General features: G+C 33.4%; 1 protein-coding gene across 1 annotated transcript in view; it reads right to left on the bottom strand.

Moving 5' to 3' along the window:
- Chm (CHM Rab escort protein) overlaps window positions 1–16,867 on the bottom strand; it is a 144,212-nt gene that overhangs the window by 18,570 nt on the left and 108,775 nt on the right. Inside the window, exon 13 of the mRNA XM_028782022.1 lies at window positions 3,026–3,124. Within this exon, the coding sequence (XP_028637855.1) occupies window positions 3,026–3,124 (99 nt within the window). The remainder of the gene's footprint in view (window positions 1–3,025; window positions 3,125–16,867) is intronic.

Here is a 16,867-nt window from a genome sequence, read left to right as displayed (position 1 = left end):
GGGCGCCCCCGCGCGCCCGCGGGGGGAGGGAGGGGGGGAGGGAGGGAGGGAGGGAGGGAGACTCAAAAAATAATATGCACTCTGAAACAAATAATTGTCAAAACTATGAAATCTGCAGAGGAATAGCTCATTTCCATCATTTGGATGATATGATAGACAAAGAGGTAATGAGTGAAACAAAGTAAGACTCTGTTAATTAAACAAGAGTATGCACTGAATAAAGCACGTAACAGAAAAGTACTGAAGGCAAACTAAATAAAAGCAAAAAATGTCTGTGGGTGCATGCTATGAGTAAGTAGGGAGCAAATGAGCTAACTGAGTTAAGTTCTTTCAGCCCTGGAACACATAAAAGTGAAATAAAGATATGGTATTTGGTTTCCTGACACAACAAATATTTAATACCCCTAAAAGCCACCAAATGCAGACATTATGAAGGAAATTTATTTTTAGGAAAGTTCTGCTCTTAGAGATAGAAATGACTACAGTAGAATGAGAGGCAACCCAGATGATGCTGTGATAATGCTACATTCTAGACATTTAAAAATACTGTACTAACAAAATGCTGTTTTACTTTGTATTAAAAATTCTTCTATCAGGGAAGTTCTACAATGGAGACTCACACACCACTTACATAACCACCACTCGGCATTTACAAGGGTATGCCAAACTCTACATAAGGAAGTGAGTTGTAAGCAATCACCTCATTTTCTAATGCACAGAATGAGGCTCATTAAGCATAAAACATCTGATATTTCTTTAGACTAAAAAACAGAGAAAAATATAGCGGTATTTCATGTGCTTAAATAATTCTGGTGGGTGGGTAAGAGTACTGTTATTTCTTTGGCAAGGGCAGTTCTAAAGAGCTTTGGCTGATACCCACGAACTGAAAAGGGTAAGAAAGACAGAGTCTTTAGAAGCTTACTACAGTTTTCCACATACATTCTCAATCAGTCTTATAGTGGTAAGGAGAATATCATCCTTTGCATGAAATGAACTTCTTTGTAAGGTGACTAGGCTGATTTTCATAAAGGCTGACGATGCATAACACCACGTAGAATGTAGAACTCAAACGGAAAAACAAAACAAACAAACAAAAAAACCAAGGCCATACAGTATTATTCTGTATTTCAGCAAAAACATTTATAATACTTTAAACCACAAAGTTTCAGATGACTGTCAAATAAGCCAAACACAATAAAAGCCTGAAAACTCAAGCTTTTGTTAGAGAATATTGTGTTTTAATGTATTAAAAGTTCATATTACTCATAAAGTTCCTTATTCCTCATTTAGGCAGGAAGATGAATTGAGTTCTCTTCTGCAGGTGACTTTGCCTCTTTGACCTGCCATGGCCCAGTGCTCAGTTTATCTGGTGATTCATTTTCAATAACTCCAACAGTATTTGTTCTGACATTTTAATTAAAATATGACCACTACCTCATCCTGATGATAAAAAGGCCCATGTGTCAGTGAAAACTAGCTTTGCAGTGCCTCAGTGCACCTGAGGACCCCTCTGGTATAGTTCTTGCTAAAGGATTTTACTCGGGTTCCAAACAATACATCATTTCAAACTGGGATCACTTTAAACATTAAGATTAATCTTAAAAATCTAAAATGGCTAGTGGATGCCAGTTAACAAACATGTAATTTCTGTTGGCTTGATTTTGCAAACCAGAAAATCAAATGCATTTAGAAAGTGAAGAATAATTATAAATTATATGCTTAGTGTATTATTTGGCACAGTTACAAACTGAAATTACAACAGACACTATGAAATATTTCAGAAATGAAAACAGTACTCATGGTTCTTATGAACAAGTTACAGATGCAATTAAAATCTAAACATAAAACTATGACTTTATATTAGGTTGAGGAATATGGCTGTATATTCATTATAACACTGCAATCAAATTTTTAACAATAACTCAAACATTTACATGATACTTTCAAATAAAAAATGTACACAAAAAACTAAATCTAAACCAAAGTGAAGCTTTTTAGATTGAAGGAATTTATTCACCTGGGGATTTCATGAAGAAATTACATTTACAGTAGCAGCTATAAGTGGAACATTTTGTCTTATATGTAAATGTTTATGTCCCAATCTGTAACATCTCTGCATTAAGAAAGTAGACAAAACACAGGAGATTAAAATAAATAGAACCATTATGGGTAAACACGAATGACTGGCTATCTGAATAAGGAATCATTTAAAGAAAATGTCAGTGTAAGAATAGAAGACAGTAAAAGGATTCAAGTGAAACTGAAAATGCTTTAATGAAAGTTACCTTCACTTCCCATATGTGAAGAAGGTCTTCATGTATGTGTATTTTTGATCATATACATGAAGAAGACCTGTCAGGTTATATTCTTGACTGCTCATATCCTATACATAGGATATTTGTTTCTCTCAGAGCTACTAGTTAGTTGTAATCTCTTTATGGGGGAGGGGCATGATTTTTAAAAATTCAGAGCGGAAAAACATTATTTAACTATTAGAAAGAAATACATATAATTTGTATAGTTAAGTATTTGCCAAATAAGTAGCATTCAAAGATAATTATTTAATCATTAGGACTTATATATTTGTCAATATTGGCAATATTAATATCTTCTGAAAGTTAAATAAAATTATTTTATAAATAAGATTTGATAAAGAAAAAAAATCCTGTAAAATAAACACAATTATAAAAAAGTGCCTGTGATCCTACCAAAATTGAGAAATTTTCCAACAGTCTTTCTTTTTCTCCCCTGGGCATGTAAATGCACATGTATATAAATGCATATTTTGACAATTATGAGAGTTTGTCTATATGTGTGTTTATTTTCATTAAAACTAAGAACATTAAAGAATAAACACTTCTCTTATTTATGCAGTGACTGTGTTCAAACTCATTTTTAGTAATCAAGTATGTGAGAGTTATTGCTAAGTAGTATTCTTTAGTCCATCTTCAGTTCTGTTCATGTGATATCTAAGGGGAATACCGTGTTACAGGAGCTTTCCATCCCAAATAATCCACTTTCTTACCTGCTTCTATTTCTGTATATGGAGTAAACAATTTCTGGACTACAGGTTCTAAATCTTCTCTTGCTGTTTTAGAAGACATGCAAGTCAAATGTACCAAATCTGGAAAAGACAAAACAAAATCTTCTGACTTCCTGTTTATTCTAACTGTTTTATTCATATTCAAAGCACTATCATGTGTAATAGTGATGAGGGAAATCATGTCCTGTGTTCAATAAATTTGAAGTCTAGTAATGAGGGGACCAGGAAAACCATTATTATTATGTTATAGAAAAATTAAATGTATATGAATGATAGTTATAAGAAAAATCACATTAAGACCCAAGTAGCAGCTAAAGCTAACTTTGAAGCTTAAGAAATCATTTGCACATGCATGCCCACGTACACACACACACACACACACACACACACACACACACACAGACACATCCGAGGATTTGGGAAAGAGTAGAGGAATTCTTAGCCCAAAGAAGAAGACTCCATTATATATACTTGGCCAATCATCATCTATTCATTACAGTGATTTCATAAACCTTTTTTGGGAATACTGCTGCCTTAGTTTGAATCAAATTCTTCAAAGCCTACAAAATGGCATCAAAAGAGTCTATTTGCAGGAATTCTAAATTACTTATTTTTGCATATACGAATTCATGTTGCCTAGACTTGAATAATATTTAGGTTAGAGAATGTAATATCATGAACAAAAATACCTTTGAAAAAAGTAAAATAGTATAGTCTGATAGAACATCTGAAGGCATATGCACAAAGAGAAAGTCTTATGTACTGTAAGATAGAAATGTGTACAGGGACAAAATAATAGCAAAAGAGAGAGAGAGAGAGAGAGAGAGAGAGAGAGAGAGAGAGAGAGAGAAACAATCTAATAGAGAAAAGAGAGTACCAAGAAGTTCTTTTTGTAGTACACCACTAAAATGTGTATCTATTTCCTCTCTTAGAGTCTATTTCAAAATAGTAGAATTTTTTAAAAGCCCTGAAAAGATATTTCAAATTTTATAATGTAAGCCCAAATCAATACTCATCATTAAAATTTATTCTGTATCCATAGATATAGAAAAGTTAGTATAGATGCATACCAGAACTGTATCACACTATATCATGTGATCTATGGGAAAATGGATGGAGTTTGCTATGCCAAACAAAGTAAGTCACACTTAAAACACAAACATCTCGAGGATTAAGGGCATCTTTTCCCACTGAGGTCAGAGCAGACATTCTTCTGCTATGTACATGCTGAGAGCCTTGTATACTGCCTGGTTGGTGGCTCAGTCTCTGGGAGCTCCCTGGGATTGGGGTTAGTTGAGATTTCTGGTCTTGAGGTCGCTCTCCACTTTAGCATCATCCTTCCCCTAATTCAACCATAGGGGGTCCCCAACTTCAGTCCAATGATTGTGTGTAAATATCTGCTTCTGTCTCAGTCAGCTGCTGGTAGGGCCTCTCAGGTAGGGGAAGGGCATCCTCTCAGAGGCAAGGGGGAAGAAGAATGGGATGAGGAAGTGTGGGAGGGTAGACTGAGGGGGGGGGACAAGACTGGGATGTAAATAAATGAAATAATAATAATAAAAAGACAAATATCTTTTTTTTTCTTAAGTGGAATTTCAGGGAAAGACATGAAAACTAAAGTGGGAATATTTCAGCTCTAAGAAGGAAAGGAAGAGAGCAACACTAAGAAGAGTGGTGAGTGTGTGTGTATGAATATTATCAGAGCATATTACACGAATATATACATATGTCACAATGAAATCTGTTCCCTTGTATAATAATATAATAAACATCAGTTCCACATGCAAATGATATAAAATAGCTATGAATAAAATGGGGAACTCTGTGTGTATCTGTCTGTGAGAGAATGTGTGATGTATATGTGTGGAGGGGGAGGTGAGTTCCCCTGTGAGGATGGGTTGATGCTGACATCCAGATGTCTTCCTCAAAAGGACTTTCTTTTCTGAAATAGAGTCTTTTACTGAAGCTGGAGGCCCTAGGTTTCATCTAGAATGGATTGCCAACCAGCCCTGCTGGGCTTTTAATTTTTCACAAGGGTTGTGGAGATGCAAACTCAAGCCCTCATTTTAAACAAGCACTTTACCCACAGAGTCTCTTCCAAGCCCCTGGAAAATTTTAAACATGAGCAATACTCAAATTTTGTAGCCCTTCTGGTCAACCAAAGAAAGCCATATTACAGGTTAGTTTATGAATTATGTTTCTCTGTTTCACGTATCAGAGATTTTGATTATTATTTTAAATTATGATTATTTTTGAAATTGAACTATCAATTTTATATCTCATGAGTCCTTTGCAGGCCCAAGCTTTAGAAACCACTTTTTTCTATTTCTTAAAACTTTTAATTAGTCAGAGTTTCATGAACATTTGTTGCTAGTAAAATTTTCTTGTCATGAGCAGGCATTAATCTTTGCTACTGCTGAAGAGATGTGTGTGCACAAGCATATTCACTTATGTTATGAATAAAATATAACTGGTTTCTATGTGAAATGCAGGAAACTGATCTACCAAGACAGAAGCAAATAAAGTACAAAGAGATCTTATCATCCTCAAATTAAATCTGCCAAGAAATACTCACAAAATTATTGTAAGATACATTTCAAAAATTCTTAATGAATTTTAAAAATCCTAGAATTGTCTATAATACATGTCTTATTATTATTCTACCATTACTGTATGCATGTCATAAATATTACTTTATTCGACTTACATGACAACATTATCATTTTCTAATTGAGAAAACACATAGATAGTGAAATGAAACAGATTTCCCAAAGGTAGTAAAAGGAAGAACTGGGTCTGTGCTTGATCTTATCAAGTTATATACTGGTGGACCGTCTGCCTTCTCTATTCTTATGAAAAGATATAGTGTGATTGTCACCATCTATAGAAAACACACATAGTCATTAAGATCGGTGGTACACCTGATAACAAGAAACACTTCATACAGTAGGGAACTACTTGGAAGTCACTAATATAGATGTTCAATCCTTACTACTTCTAAAACACCAAGTGATAGATTTCAATCAATTTTATTATTCTGTTTATATTTTAAAAGCATCATACATCAATGGCATTTGAATTAATGTGTACAAACTATATTATCTATTCAACCCAAAAGAAATTTAATCGTTTAAATAGTTAAAAGTTTACAGCCCTGTCAAATTCTCAAAAATTCTACTCTATATGCTTTCTTATAATATATGCCTACTAATTAGATTCCAATGAACACATTTACAGGGATGTTACTTTTGCTAGTATGAATAAATACTGATAGTGTTAGAAATAACAATATTTGAAATTATTTGAGCCTTATGAAAAATTGTATTTGGAAACAGAGCTGTGTTGAAAGGATACATAATGAAATATATGTGACTGAGTTAACCTGTACAGTATACTGTCATATTTCTCCTCTTCTCTATAAAACACTCACTTTTACGAGTTTAATTTTTCTCCAAGGAATTATCTCACTCAAGAAATGTGAATAAGTCCTACAAATTAGATCAGGCAGGGTAAACCTTTTCCTAAAAGTATTATATTTAACTAGCACCTATTGACAACAGTTATTAACATATGTAATATGCAATACATGTTGCAGCAGTCCCCACAGTCATCATGTGAAATCATTACGGACAAAAATAAAATGTAAATCCTAACTGTGAGATTTACAAACTATATTCCTTTTACTTCACTCAGTAACTGCTTGAAGGCTTACTGGGCTAAAAAGATAACTTAATGTATTTCATTCTTGTGATAATAATATGTATAGACTTGCATTGACTTTAAGAAATCCTATTTTAAAGTATTTAAAATTCTCAGAATGTAATGATAACCCTTCCAAAACTGGCTACTAATCACAAGTTATCACTAAAAAAAAAGAAAAGAAAACAAAAACCTAACACTTAAATCAAAGTTCATTCAACACAAAACTAGAAGTAAATACTCATAAAATTTGTTTTGGAACACTGATCTCTCTCACAAGATGTTTAGGAACATATGGGATTTCCACTAAGAAATACATAGAAAGACATAGGAGCGCAACAGAAATGACAAGTCTAATTCCGATAGCTAGATGAGATACCATGATTATATGGTCCTGGACTCTTTCATTTTTCTTCTGCTTTCTGTATCTGTAATGCTAAGGCAGTTTCTTTCTCAGGCTGCAGTGTCCTCATGACTAAGCAGTGAAGTGGTGTTAGGTCATCTTCATGACCACTACTAAAGTCTTATGAAGCCAACTCCCTACTAAAAACCATAATTTAAAAAAGTAATAGAATTTTAAACCAAAAATGGATAGTATTAAAATCTGAATATAAAACATGAGTAAGTAAATGACTATCGAAAAAGCTTCTGAAGTTAGAATGGACTGAAGGTAGAATTAGGTAGAATTCACTACCAACAAGCCCACAAATCTGTTCCAAAGGTTTTTAAGGGATTTTGCAACATAGGCTAGTCAACAAAGTGTGTTTTGGTTGTATAGGGACTGATGTGACTAATAACTTATCTTTCACATGTAGTCATAAAGCCAACTGTAATTTATGTAATATAGCACAACTAAGAATACATGGCATGTCAATAAAAGGCAAAGAGTCAGAAAACATATTTCCTTTATAGTGCCAAATGGGGAACTGAGTTTGACATATATCACACAATTTAGTTTCAAAATGAAACCTTGAGAAACTTGAACCAACTTGCACTTTCAGAGAAAGATTTCAGGTAAAAAACATTCCAGAATGTTAACCTAAGATCAAGAAGAAAAAAGAAGTTAGGCTTGCTTATAAAATAGGCCTAAAATCAGCAATAGGCCTGCCATACGTGTATACTAACACCAAGTCTTGGGTCTCAGTAGAAAAACATTGAAACAGATGGCTATAAACTAATGTAAACAGGCAGCTTTTGTAGAAATTTACAAGCCTGAGTAGTCATAGACCTTGTAAATAGGTAGCCTGGGCAGACAATACCAACTTAGATAAGGACAAGCGAGTCACAGGCAGAGTCATAGTGACTTGTCCCCTGAACCTTCACCCAGTCGATACCCGGTTCTGATGATATCTGTCTTCTCCCTGATCAGCCCACACTCCAGTGTCATTCCCTTCCCTACATCCTGCCTTTCTGTGTTTATAACCCCTGTGTGAATGAATTATGATTTGAGAAAAAATAAATTATAAAAAAAGAAACTAAAATATAATTATATAATTTCCCCTTTTCTGCCCTTTCCAATCCCCTTATCAAATCTGCTCCCCCTTGTTCTCTCTCAAATTTATGGCTTCTGGCCCCTTTTAAATTGTTGTTTTTTTGTATATAAATGCACAAATATATAAATATTATATATACAGTTCCTATACTATTAAATTTGTATGTATACAAAAAATGCCTATTCTCACTACAATATTTTCTCCTGTTGTAAAATATTTAATCATAGCAGAAAATATGAAAAAATAATTTACCATATGTATTATCAGTCTGAACTAAAGTCTAATGTTTGATTGTACATTTATAAAATCATATTTCTTTACACTAACATTATTATACTAATTGGTGTGTGAGACAGAGCTTCAGTGTATAGTTCAGCTTGGCCTTGACAATGTTATACAGTCCACTCTAACCTCAAACTCAATGATTCTTCTGCTGTAGCCTTCCCCATCTCCAAATCACATAATCTGGAAACTGTCTTTTAATTTAGTGTTATATTATAAGCATTTTTTTTAATTTAAAAATCTTATTCAAAAACATTTGGTAAGTATATTATATCCCATGATGGATCTGCCAGACTTGCTTAGAAATCCCGCAAATTAAGTTTGCTTGTACTTTCAGTACGCATTCAATATTTTGAAAAGCAGTCTTGTGATGAATCACATCTTCAAGGATAACCATTCTATTCAATGACATTTGGGGACTATAATGAGTTGCTGAAACATGTTTGCAAATGGTTATATGTTCTCTAAATGAGCTAATTATCCTGTCAGAATGATATAGCATGAAATTGAAATAAAAAATGAAGGAAAACCAAAACATCAAGTTTAAAGATAAAATTACATATGTTGTAATTATATATGATGAAGTAAATACTAAAATATTTTACCACTACTCTATAATAATATAATATACTCAATGAAACTTAACAGATTATTACTATGTATATATTTTTGTCTGCATGTTCCTTTTACATTCTTGTTAGCTTAAGGTATAATGTTTTCCACATATGACAATATAGAGCAGGAAGTACATCTCCACACAGCTAAAATATTTAAATATATAGCTATGTATGAATTTCTTGAATTTCATAGATTCAACCAGTGTTTCAGAGGTTTTAAGAATTAAATAAGACAACAGAAATGTCTACTTAGTACTATCATTAAATCAGTGCTTCCACTGGAACAAACTATTTGATTCTGGAAGCCTTCTCCATGCCTGATTATCACTTTGATTGTTCTTGGTAGATTGCTTGAACCATGTAAAAATGCTATTGGTTTCAACAGTAGTTGAAATTGAGTTGAATACATATTTAGACCTTATTGTAGGCAGCCAGCATCAATAAAATTCTACTGATTACATGCAGAAAAGAATATCTTATAGGATCTTTGTAGCTACCACCCTCAGGGAAAGAAGTATCTGACAATTAATTAATATTTATATTAACAATAAATGTTATTATGTTTTTCAATTAAAATACATTATATCGCTGTGCTTAAAAAATAAAAATAAAAATAATTTGAAATATCACATTTTTAAGCAGCAATTAAAAAATGAAAGAAGATACTGAAAACTGTTTTAAATGATCTAAACTCATTTTATAAAAGGTACGTAACATTTTCTCATTAGGGTTGTAAAAGCAGAAAGGCATATACAAACAAGATCCTACATAAAACTTTAGATTATTCATAATAATATATGATATTCACAAATCTATAATCATATCACAGATAAGTAACTTCCTGTAATATAAAACCCCAGAATAAAACAGCTGTTGCTGCCTGATTATTATGTATGTAGAGAAATTTCAAACTGCATAGCATATGAATAACAACTATAAAAACCATAAACTTGGATGTGAAATGGAAAGGTTACAGAGATGATGTTTGCTCGTTCATAAGTGATTTTAGGGGAAAAAAAACCCCTTTCATTTAGTATATAATACAACTTGTTTAGTTTTATCAAACATAATGTCAAACTCTTAACCATCCCAGTAGCACAAAAGCAAATTAGCCAAGGGAACATGAATTTGAGTTAATATAAGTATTTCTTAGAAATGTAATATTACTCCTTTACAAAAGATACATTAACTTACCTAATCAGGGCTATGGAATAGACAGCTTAAAAAACATTGGCCACTTGTTATCATTCCAAGTATAGTAATATGCCACTTATCTAAGGAATTTTTTTTTTACATAGTCAAAAACCAGAAAGTATACATGTTTTTCTCTCCTAATTTTGTTAAAGCAACCAAGACAGTACAAAATTTACTACCCAATTTCTTGCTAAAGACTTTCTTATGCTAATATTACAGGTATTATAGGCAAACTAACTTATCTTGTTTTCTGATCCTCTGCATATTATGAACAACAGATAAGATATTTTGGAAGAGATACCAGTGTTCCAAACAAGTTTTGTGAACAGTTATTTTTGGTTTGTGCTGAGAAAATTTTGACTTTTACCTGTGGCGTTTTTGTTTTATTTTGTTTTCAGTGCATTATGCTGACAGAAAGAGGATGCTGAAAGGTGCAAAGAAACAGCCTGACAAGAACAAAGAAGGAAGACACAGGAATGACAACAGCACAGTAGAGGGTCATGTGCTTAGGAGCACAGGTCTAACCACCTCAGTAGCCTTCAAGGGCACTGCTGAATTACACTGGACTATAATAAATAATGATCCTGATACCTGTAAATTATAATATAGCACAGCAAGGAAATGTAAGACATGTGTTTAAAAGATAATAAAGGATTGTTAAAACAAAGTTTTAGTTCTAAAAGAAAGTACCTGAGGATACCATGGCATAGTAGAGTTTGCTGAATAAAGGACACGTGACTGAAGACTGTATGCACAAAACACATTTCTAAGCAGTGGTTAACCTTTTCCTATGAGATTCCCTTCTTAAGTACTGAAAACGAATTTAACAAGATATCAAAAACATTTTTACTTTGAATGAAGGGATTTCTAGTCTCCTCAGGAGGCAAGTCTACTGTAGTCTTGTTTTATAAAAGTTACTTTAATTTTACATATTTATGTGGAATAATAGTACAGTTATTCAATAAAACATGCATGCAATGCATAACAATCAAACCAAGATGGTTGGCATTTCCATCTCCTTCAGCATGGCTTTGTGTATGTGATTAATACATAATAATTTTATATTTATCAGGTACAATGGTATTTCAATACATGTAAAACAGAGATTAAAGTATGCTTAGAAACATATATATTCTCTCCCCAACTACACTTATACACACACACCTTTTAAAAGCCAGCACTATGGGAACACTAGAAAAGTCATAACCAAGGGTAGAAGAGGAAAAAGACACAATCATCAAAGTGTGCAAAGTTTTGTTTGAACAGGAACAACAAGCTTAATGATTAGTTTACATTAGAGGCACCAGAATGAACTGCATGAACAACAGATTTTTCAATATTCTTACCATAAGATATATATATATGTGTGTGTGAGTATGTATATATGAATGTATATATGTATATACAGTGATGGATATGTTAATCATTTCAGCTATAGATTTGACAGTATATATAAATCATAATATCACATTTTGTTCTTAACATATATAATTATTCCCAAATTTTTAAAAGGTAAAGACTACCATTAAAGTATAAAAAGATATCTTTGATAAAGAGTTATCAGCTTTTTTCTGAAATCAGTAAGTATGTATCAAGCATATGTTAGAAGAACAAACTAACAGATTTTAACATCTCAAAATTTTTCAGCACTTAAATCTTTGCCCATCTTTAGTATAAAAGTCATAATTCTGTATTAAGTGCATCTTACAAACAAGTTGATTGGCTCTTGGGTAATCTCTGGAATATTTAAAATGCATTTCTTTAACAACCATAACTTAAGTCACCAAAGTTCACATGATTTACTTTCTATGAATCTCATTTTGTTTCTTCTGAGGAATGGATACAGTCAGCCTCACTGGAATATATCTGGATTATATCTGATTTACTCTGGTATAACTACATTAGTTACAGTGCTTGCCAACATTTGTCAAGTGATTCTTCCAATAAGAAGAATGATGAGTTTCACTCAGGACTCCATCATTACAGATTGGTTTCAGGGCAAGTACAGGTACTTTGTTCCATTTATCTGACACTCTGTGTGTGTGTGTGTGTGTGTGTGTGTGTGTGTGTGTGTGTGTGTGTATGTATGTAGATATATATGTATATGTAAATGTCCTTTTCTACTAATTGTGCACAGGAAAAACAAGTCACTTCAAAATCCTTTTATAGTTAAATGCCTAAAAATGCATAAAGCTTGAATATATAAAATTACCTTTGGATACTATTTTAGTTTTTGATATCTATACATTACAAGCAAACTGGATTATCATTCACAATTCACCATAATTAGAATGAATATGAGAAATCCAGAAAAAAGAATCCAAAATGTGGACTCTTAACGCATAACATAGTTCTATTTAGCATTTTCCAGAATGCTTGACAAGAGAAAGAATTAAAATGTTTCTAAATTAGACTGAGGAGATAATTATGTTAATTTTAGGAACACATTTTATTGTGTCCATGATGTGCCTTATTCAAAGCTTCAGGAGAAAAGAGAAAACCCTCAAAAGACACTGAGCAGTAGTTTGGAAGAGAATGATGGTATAACAGTCTGAATGAAGTAGTATGTTTATCATCAGGGAGCTTTAAATGAGAAAAATAAATGAGGCAGAAGCAGGTTTGCACATACAAAATAAAAACATAGTATATTTGCCTGTATTTTTCCCTGACTTGAAATAGATAAAAAAAAAAAGATGAAGAGAACAGTATCAGACATGTGGAAGCCTTCTTTGATATGATCAGACTAATTCTATTTTAGAAAACAGATGAAGAATAGAACACCTTGAAACTATATGTGACATCAATGACTCTTAGGGGAGCAACAGGAAAATCTGCCATTAAAGACCTTTTAATATCTGAGTTACAAATCACTCTTAAATACCTGTGAACAGGCTTAAAGAATAAGAAAAGGAAGAAGAAAAATCAGAAGCTAAATATCAATTAAGCTACAGTACATAAATGATAAATATGTCAGTTTCTATCTCAGTATCTTTAAGTCTTGATACATATTATGCCAAGCTATTAACTCTATTAACTTTAATATAACACATACCGCATAATGAATGAAAAGATTTGAAATGGTCAAAAACTTCTCTTTTTCTCTGGTACAAGGCAAAGTATAAGTAATGAACTCAAACTTACCTCTTTCAGGCTGGGAACAAGAGAAAACAGCCGGTTTGTTTGATATAAAGTGATTACGCTATAGTAAAAACCACAGAGAGAATTGTATTAAGGTAGAAACATGTGAGGCAGCAAGGGAATCAGAAGCCAAATGACCTTGGCCAGTTTTCTTAAAAATACTGTCATACATTACCAAAAAAAAAAAAAAAGCATCTGCATGACTAGTGACTTCTGGAGGCTTGTGCAGCTCCATTTCTTTAAATATCATTTAGGCTAATTCCTAATGAAGACTTAGAAATTCCCAGGATAGGCAGCAGATGTGGCTAGGACGTAGATCAATTGTTTTACATATGTATTCCTATCAACACACACACACACACACACACACACACACACACACACATCCACAAACAAAATTAAACAGCAGAATCAAGACATAGTAAGCTAAAAACTGAACCAAGTGAAGTGACCAATCAATGTAATTCTGTAGACTCTTGAACCAAAGTTGTTTTTATAATACCAGTGTTCTCTTTACATTTCCTATGAAGTCAAGAGAGAAACCTATCCCCACAATTTCATGAAATTAAAATAACTTAACTATATACATTTTCCAGCTTCATGATTTATGAAAACGCAGTTCTTTAAAAATTTTCATTTTTCATTTGCTAAACCTAATAGGTATACTACCCAAAAACTTGAAGTTAGAACCTTATTTAGAGAATGTCATTTTTAAAACAAGAATGATACATGTTTAATGCATTAGAATAATGTAATAAAGCTAATTAACAAACTCTTTATCACACATGCTATTATGTTTTTATAAAAGTATATCTATGTTTATTTTCATTTTAATGGGGCTAAGCCTGTAAGCCATAATCCTGTTCTTTTCATTTTGAAGAAAATGATTCCATCTATAGTCACGTTGAAATTGCTCTGAGAAGTAGTATATAGCACAGTGATTAAAATGGAAGTGTAAAATGTTGTTCAAATTCTAGGTTCAAATCCTGCTTCTCCTTTTTGTCACCCTTCTTAAGAATATTTTGCTTTTGATGCTTCTATTGTCTAGCTAAAACAATAGAATGCACAATGAGCTGTATCTATCTTAAAATTTTTATTAGTTGTAAAAACTTATAAAAGTCAACCATGGCACAAGCACATACTTGGTACTTAACATATATCATCTATTACTATAATCATTAATGTGGAATAAATAGTAAATAATATGTAATTGTTAATCTATAGAAAAATACAGGGCTCTATCTAAACAATGGTACACAAAAGCGTCATTGCAGGAATGAGCCACTAAAAGAAACAGGGTTAACATCTGAGTTACAATTTGAAGGATGAAGAAGGAGTTAAATAGTTGTCAAGGTCACTCTAGTTGAAAGGAATCATATACAAAGGCATAAAGGCACAAGACAAAAACAAACAAAACAACAAAACAAAACAGAGTAGTTAGATAACTCCTAAGGGAAAAGGAGAGAGGAGGAAATCTACCAAAGAGGATAAAACAGTGTTGTGGAACAATAAATGGGAAACTACTGTAGGGGAGTAAAGAGGGGGGGATGGGGGATCAGGGTAAAGGAAGGAGTATGGGAAAGGACAGCTAACACTAAGGGCCTTTTGACAAAGCATATAGTAATCTACTGTAGAGGCTTGCTAAGATAATGCAGGAGACAGCATCCCAGCTAGATAGCTTCTGCTATCAAGTAAAAGCTCCACGTGACAGGAATGAGTTACAGGTTACTGAATTGTTGGCCAAGGGGTTCCACAGATGCCCCCACCAAACATCAAAGGTTACTGCCACAGTTACTGGTTGTTCTCCACAACCTAATGGCAAAGTCCTATTTCTGAAGACAACACTTGTGTCATTGAACACTGAGATGTCGATCTGGTGCCCAACTAGAAGCTGCACCTCAACTGATGAACATTGATGGTGCTAGGAAGTAGGCAGTCTGTAGAGTGCCCCGGCCCGAGCTGCTGCTCCTCCAGTCTGCGGGTCAGGGTCTAGCAAGAGAGGGAGTGGGGATGGAGGGGCAAGAGACATGAAGAATGGAGACAAGACAGAGTCTGATCAAGTCTCGTTTACTGAAAGGAAATCCTGGGTATTTATACACTTTACCACATGCCTTGCCCTCGTGGACAAGCAGGGGAACACAGCTGAAGGCACTATGTCACGTGCCTTGCAGCATGGATACCACGTGCGCCTTGCAGCTAGCAGCACTAAACAGCAAAACAAGATATGTGAGAAAAACAAGATGTTTATCAGAGTGTGCTCAGCTGTTGTGGGCTGTAGAAAACAAATTTCTTGTCAGGGTATATGGCTCGAGATGGCTGCAAAGATGATAGCCGCTTTCTGCTAGGAGTTGGCTCCCAACAGTAGAGTACCGAAAGAAGAGAATTAATAATCAATATCATCCATCTACACACTCCGTGGTCTACAATAGAGAATGGACTGCAAGATATACTGATGTTACCATGGCACAAATGTTACTGGAGTGAGGTTTACTCCATGAAAATCATACCTAACAATAATAACTGACAATAAAAATATGGTTCATATAAACTATGAAATACTATTCAGTTAAAAAGATAAATGAAGTCATGAACTCTTCAGGGAAGTGGATAGAACCAAAAAGATGATATTGAGTGAGGTAACCCAGGCTCAGAAAGACAAATATCTCTCTGATCTGTATTTGTTGAAATATAACTAAGAAAAAATTAGTCTCATGTCATAATCATACAAAACATTTATACATCACAGCAATTTAAAAAATAATTCTATATGGTAAATTGAATTACATATTGTTATAGTTTGGACATGAAGTATTTGCCACAGTTGTGTACTGAACACTTGCTTCCTAGCTGTGGTGCTATTTTGCTATGTTCTGGAAACTTGAACTCGCACCTACCTAGAGGAAGTGAGACACAGAGGGGAAACCCACTTCTCCCTAGGGTACTGGGCAAATATTAAGCACTGTAAAAATCACTATTAAGATTAATGTCAAGTTCTTTAAATCCATACGGTTATCACTTTTGATGTTCATTTTCTGCAAATAAGCAAAGAAATTGTGTTAAAGTCAACAGTGAATACTAAGGCTGAAGTTGTGGCTTTGCACTAGAACACCTAGCATACAAGAGGTTGCATGTTCAGTTCTCAGTATGATAGAAAGAAGAGAGAGGTATATCCTTAAAGAGATGCACATCTACATTCATTGCTTCTATTCACCACACTGGTAGAAGTCCTAGCTAACACAATCGGACAAGACACAATTTTAATAAAAGATATCCACATTGGTAAAAGCTGGAGTTCATCACTGTTTGCAGATCACAAGATTTTCTGCATAGAACCTTCCAACATTAAGTAATACATTAATCTATCTATCTATCTATCTATCTATCTATCTATCTATCTATCTATC

The sequence above is a fragment of the Grammomys surdaster genome, unplaced genomic scaffold, assembly GCF_004785775.1.
Source record: "Grammomys surdaster isolate TR1022 unplaced genomic scaffold, NIH_TR_1.0 61, whole genome shotgun sequence".
In the NCBI taxonomy this organism is placed as follows: domain Eukaryota; kingdom Metazoa; phylum Chordata; class Mammalia; order Rodentia; family Muridae; genus Grammomys; species Grammomys surdaster.
Note: the sequence above shows the minus strand (reverse complement) of the source record. Positions and strands in the feature narration are given on the sequence as shown.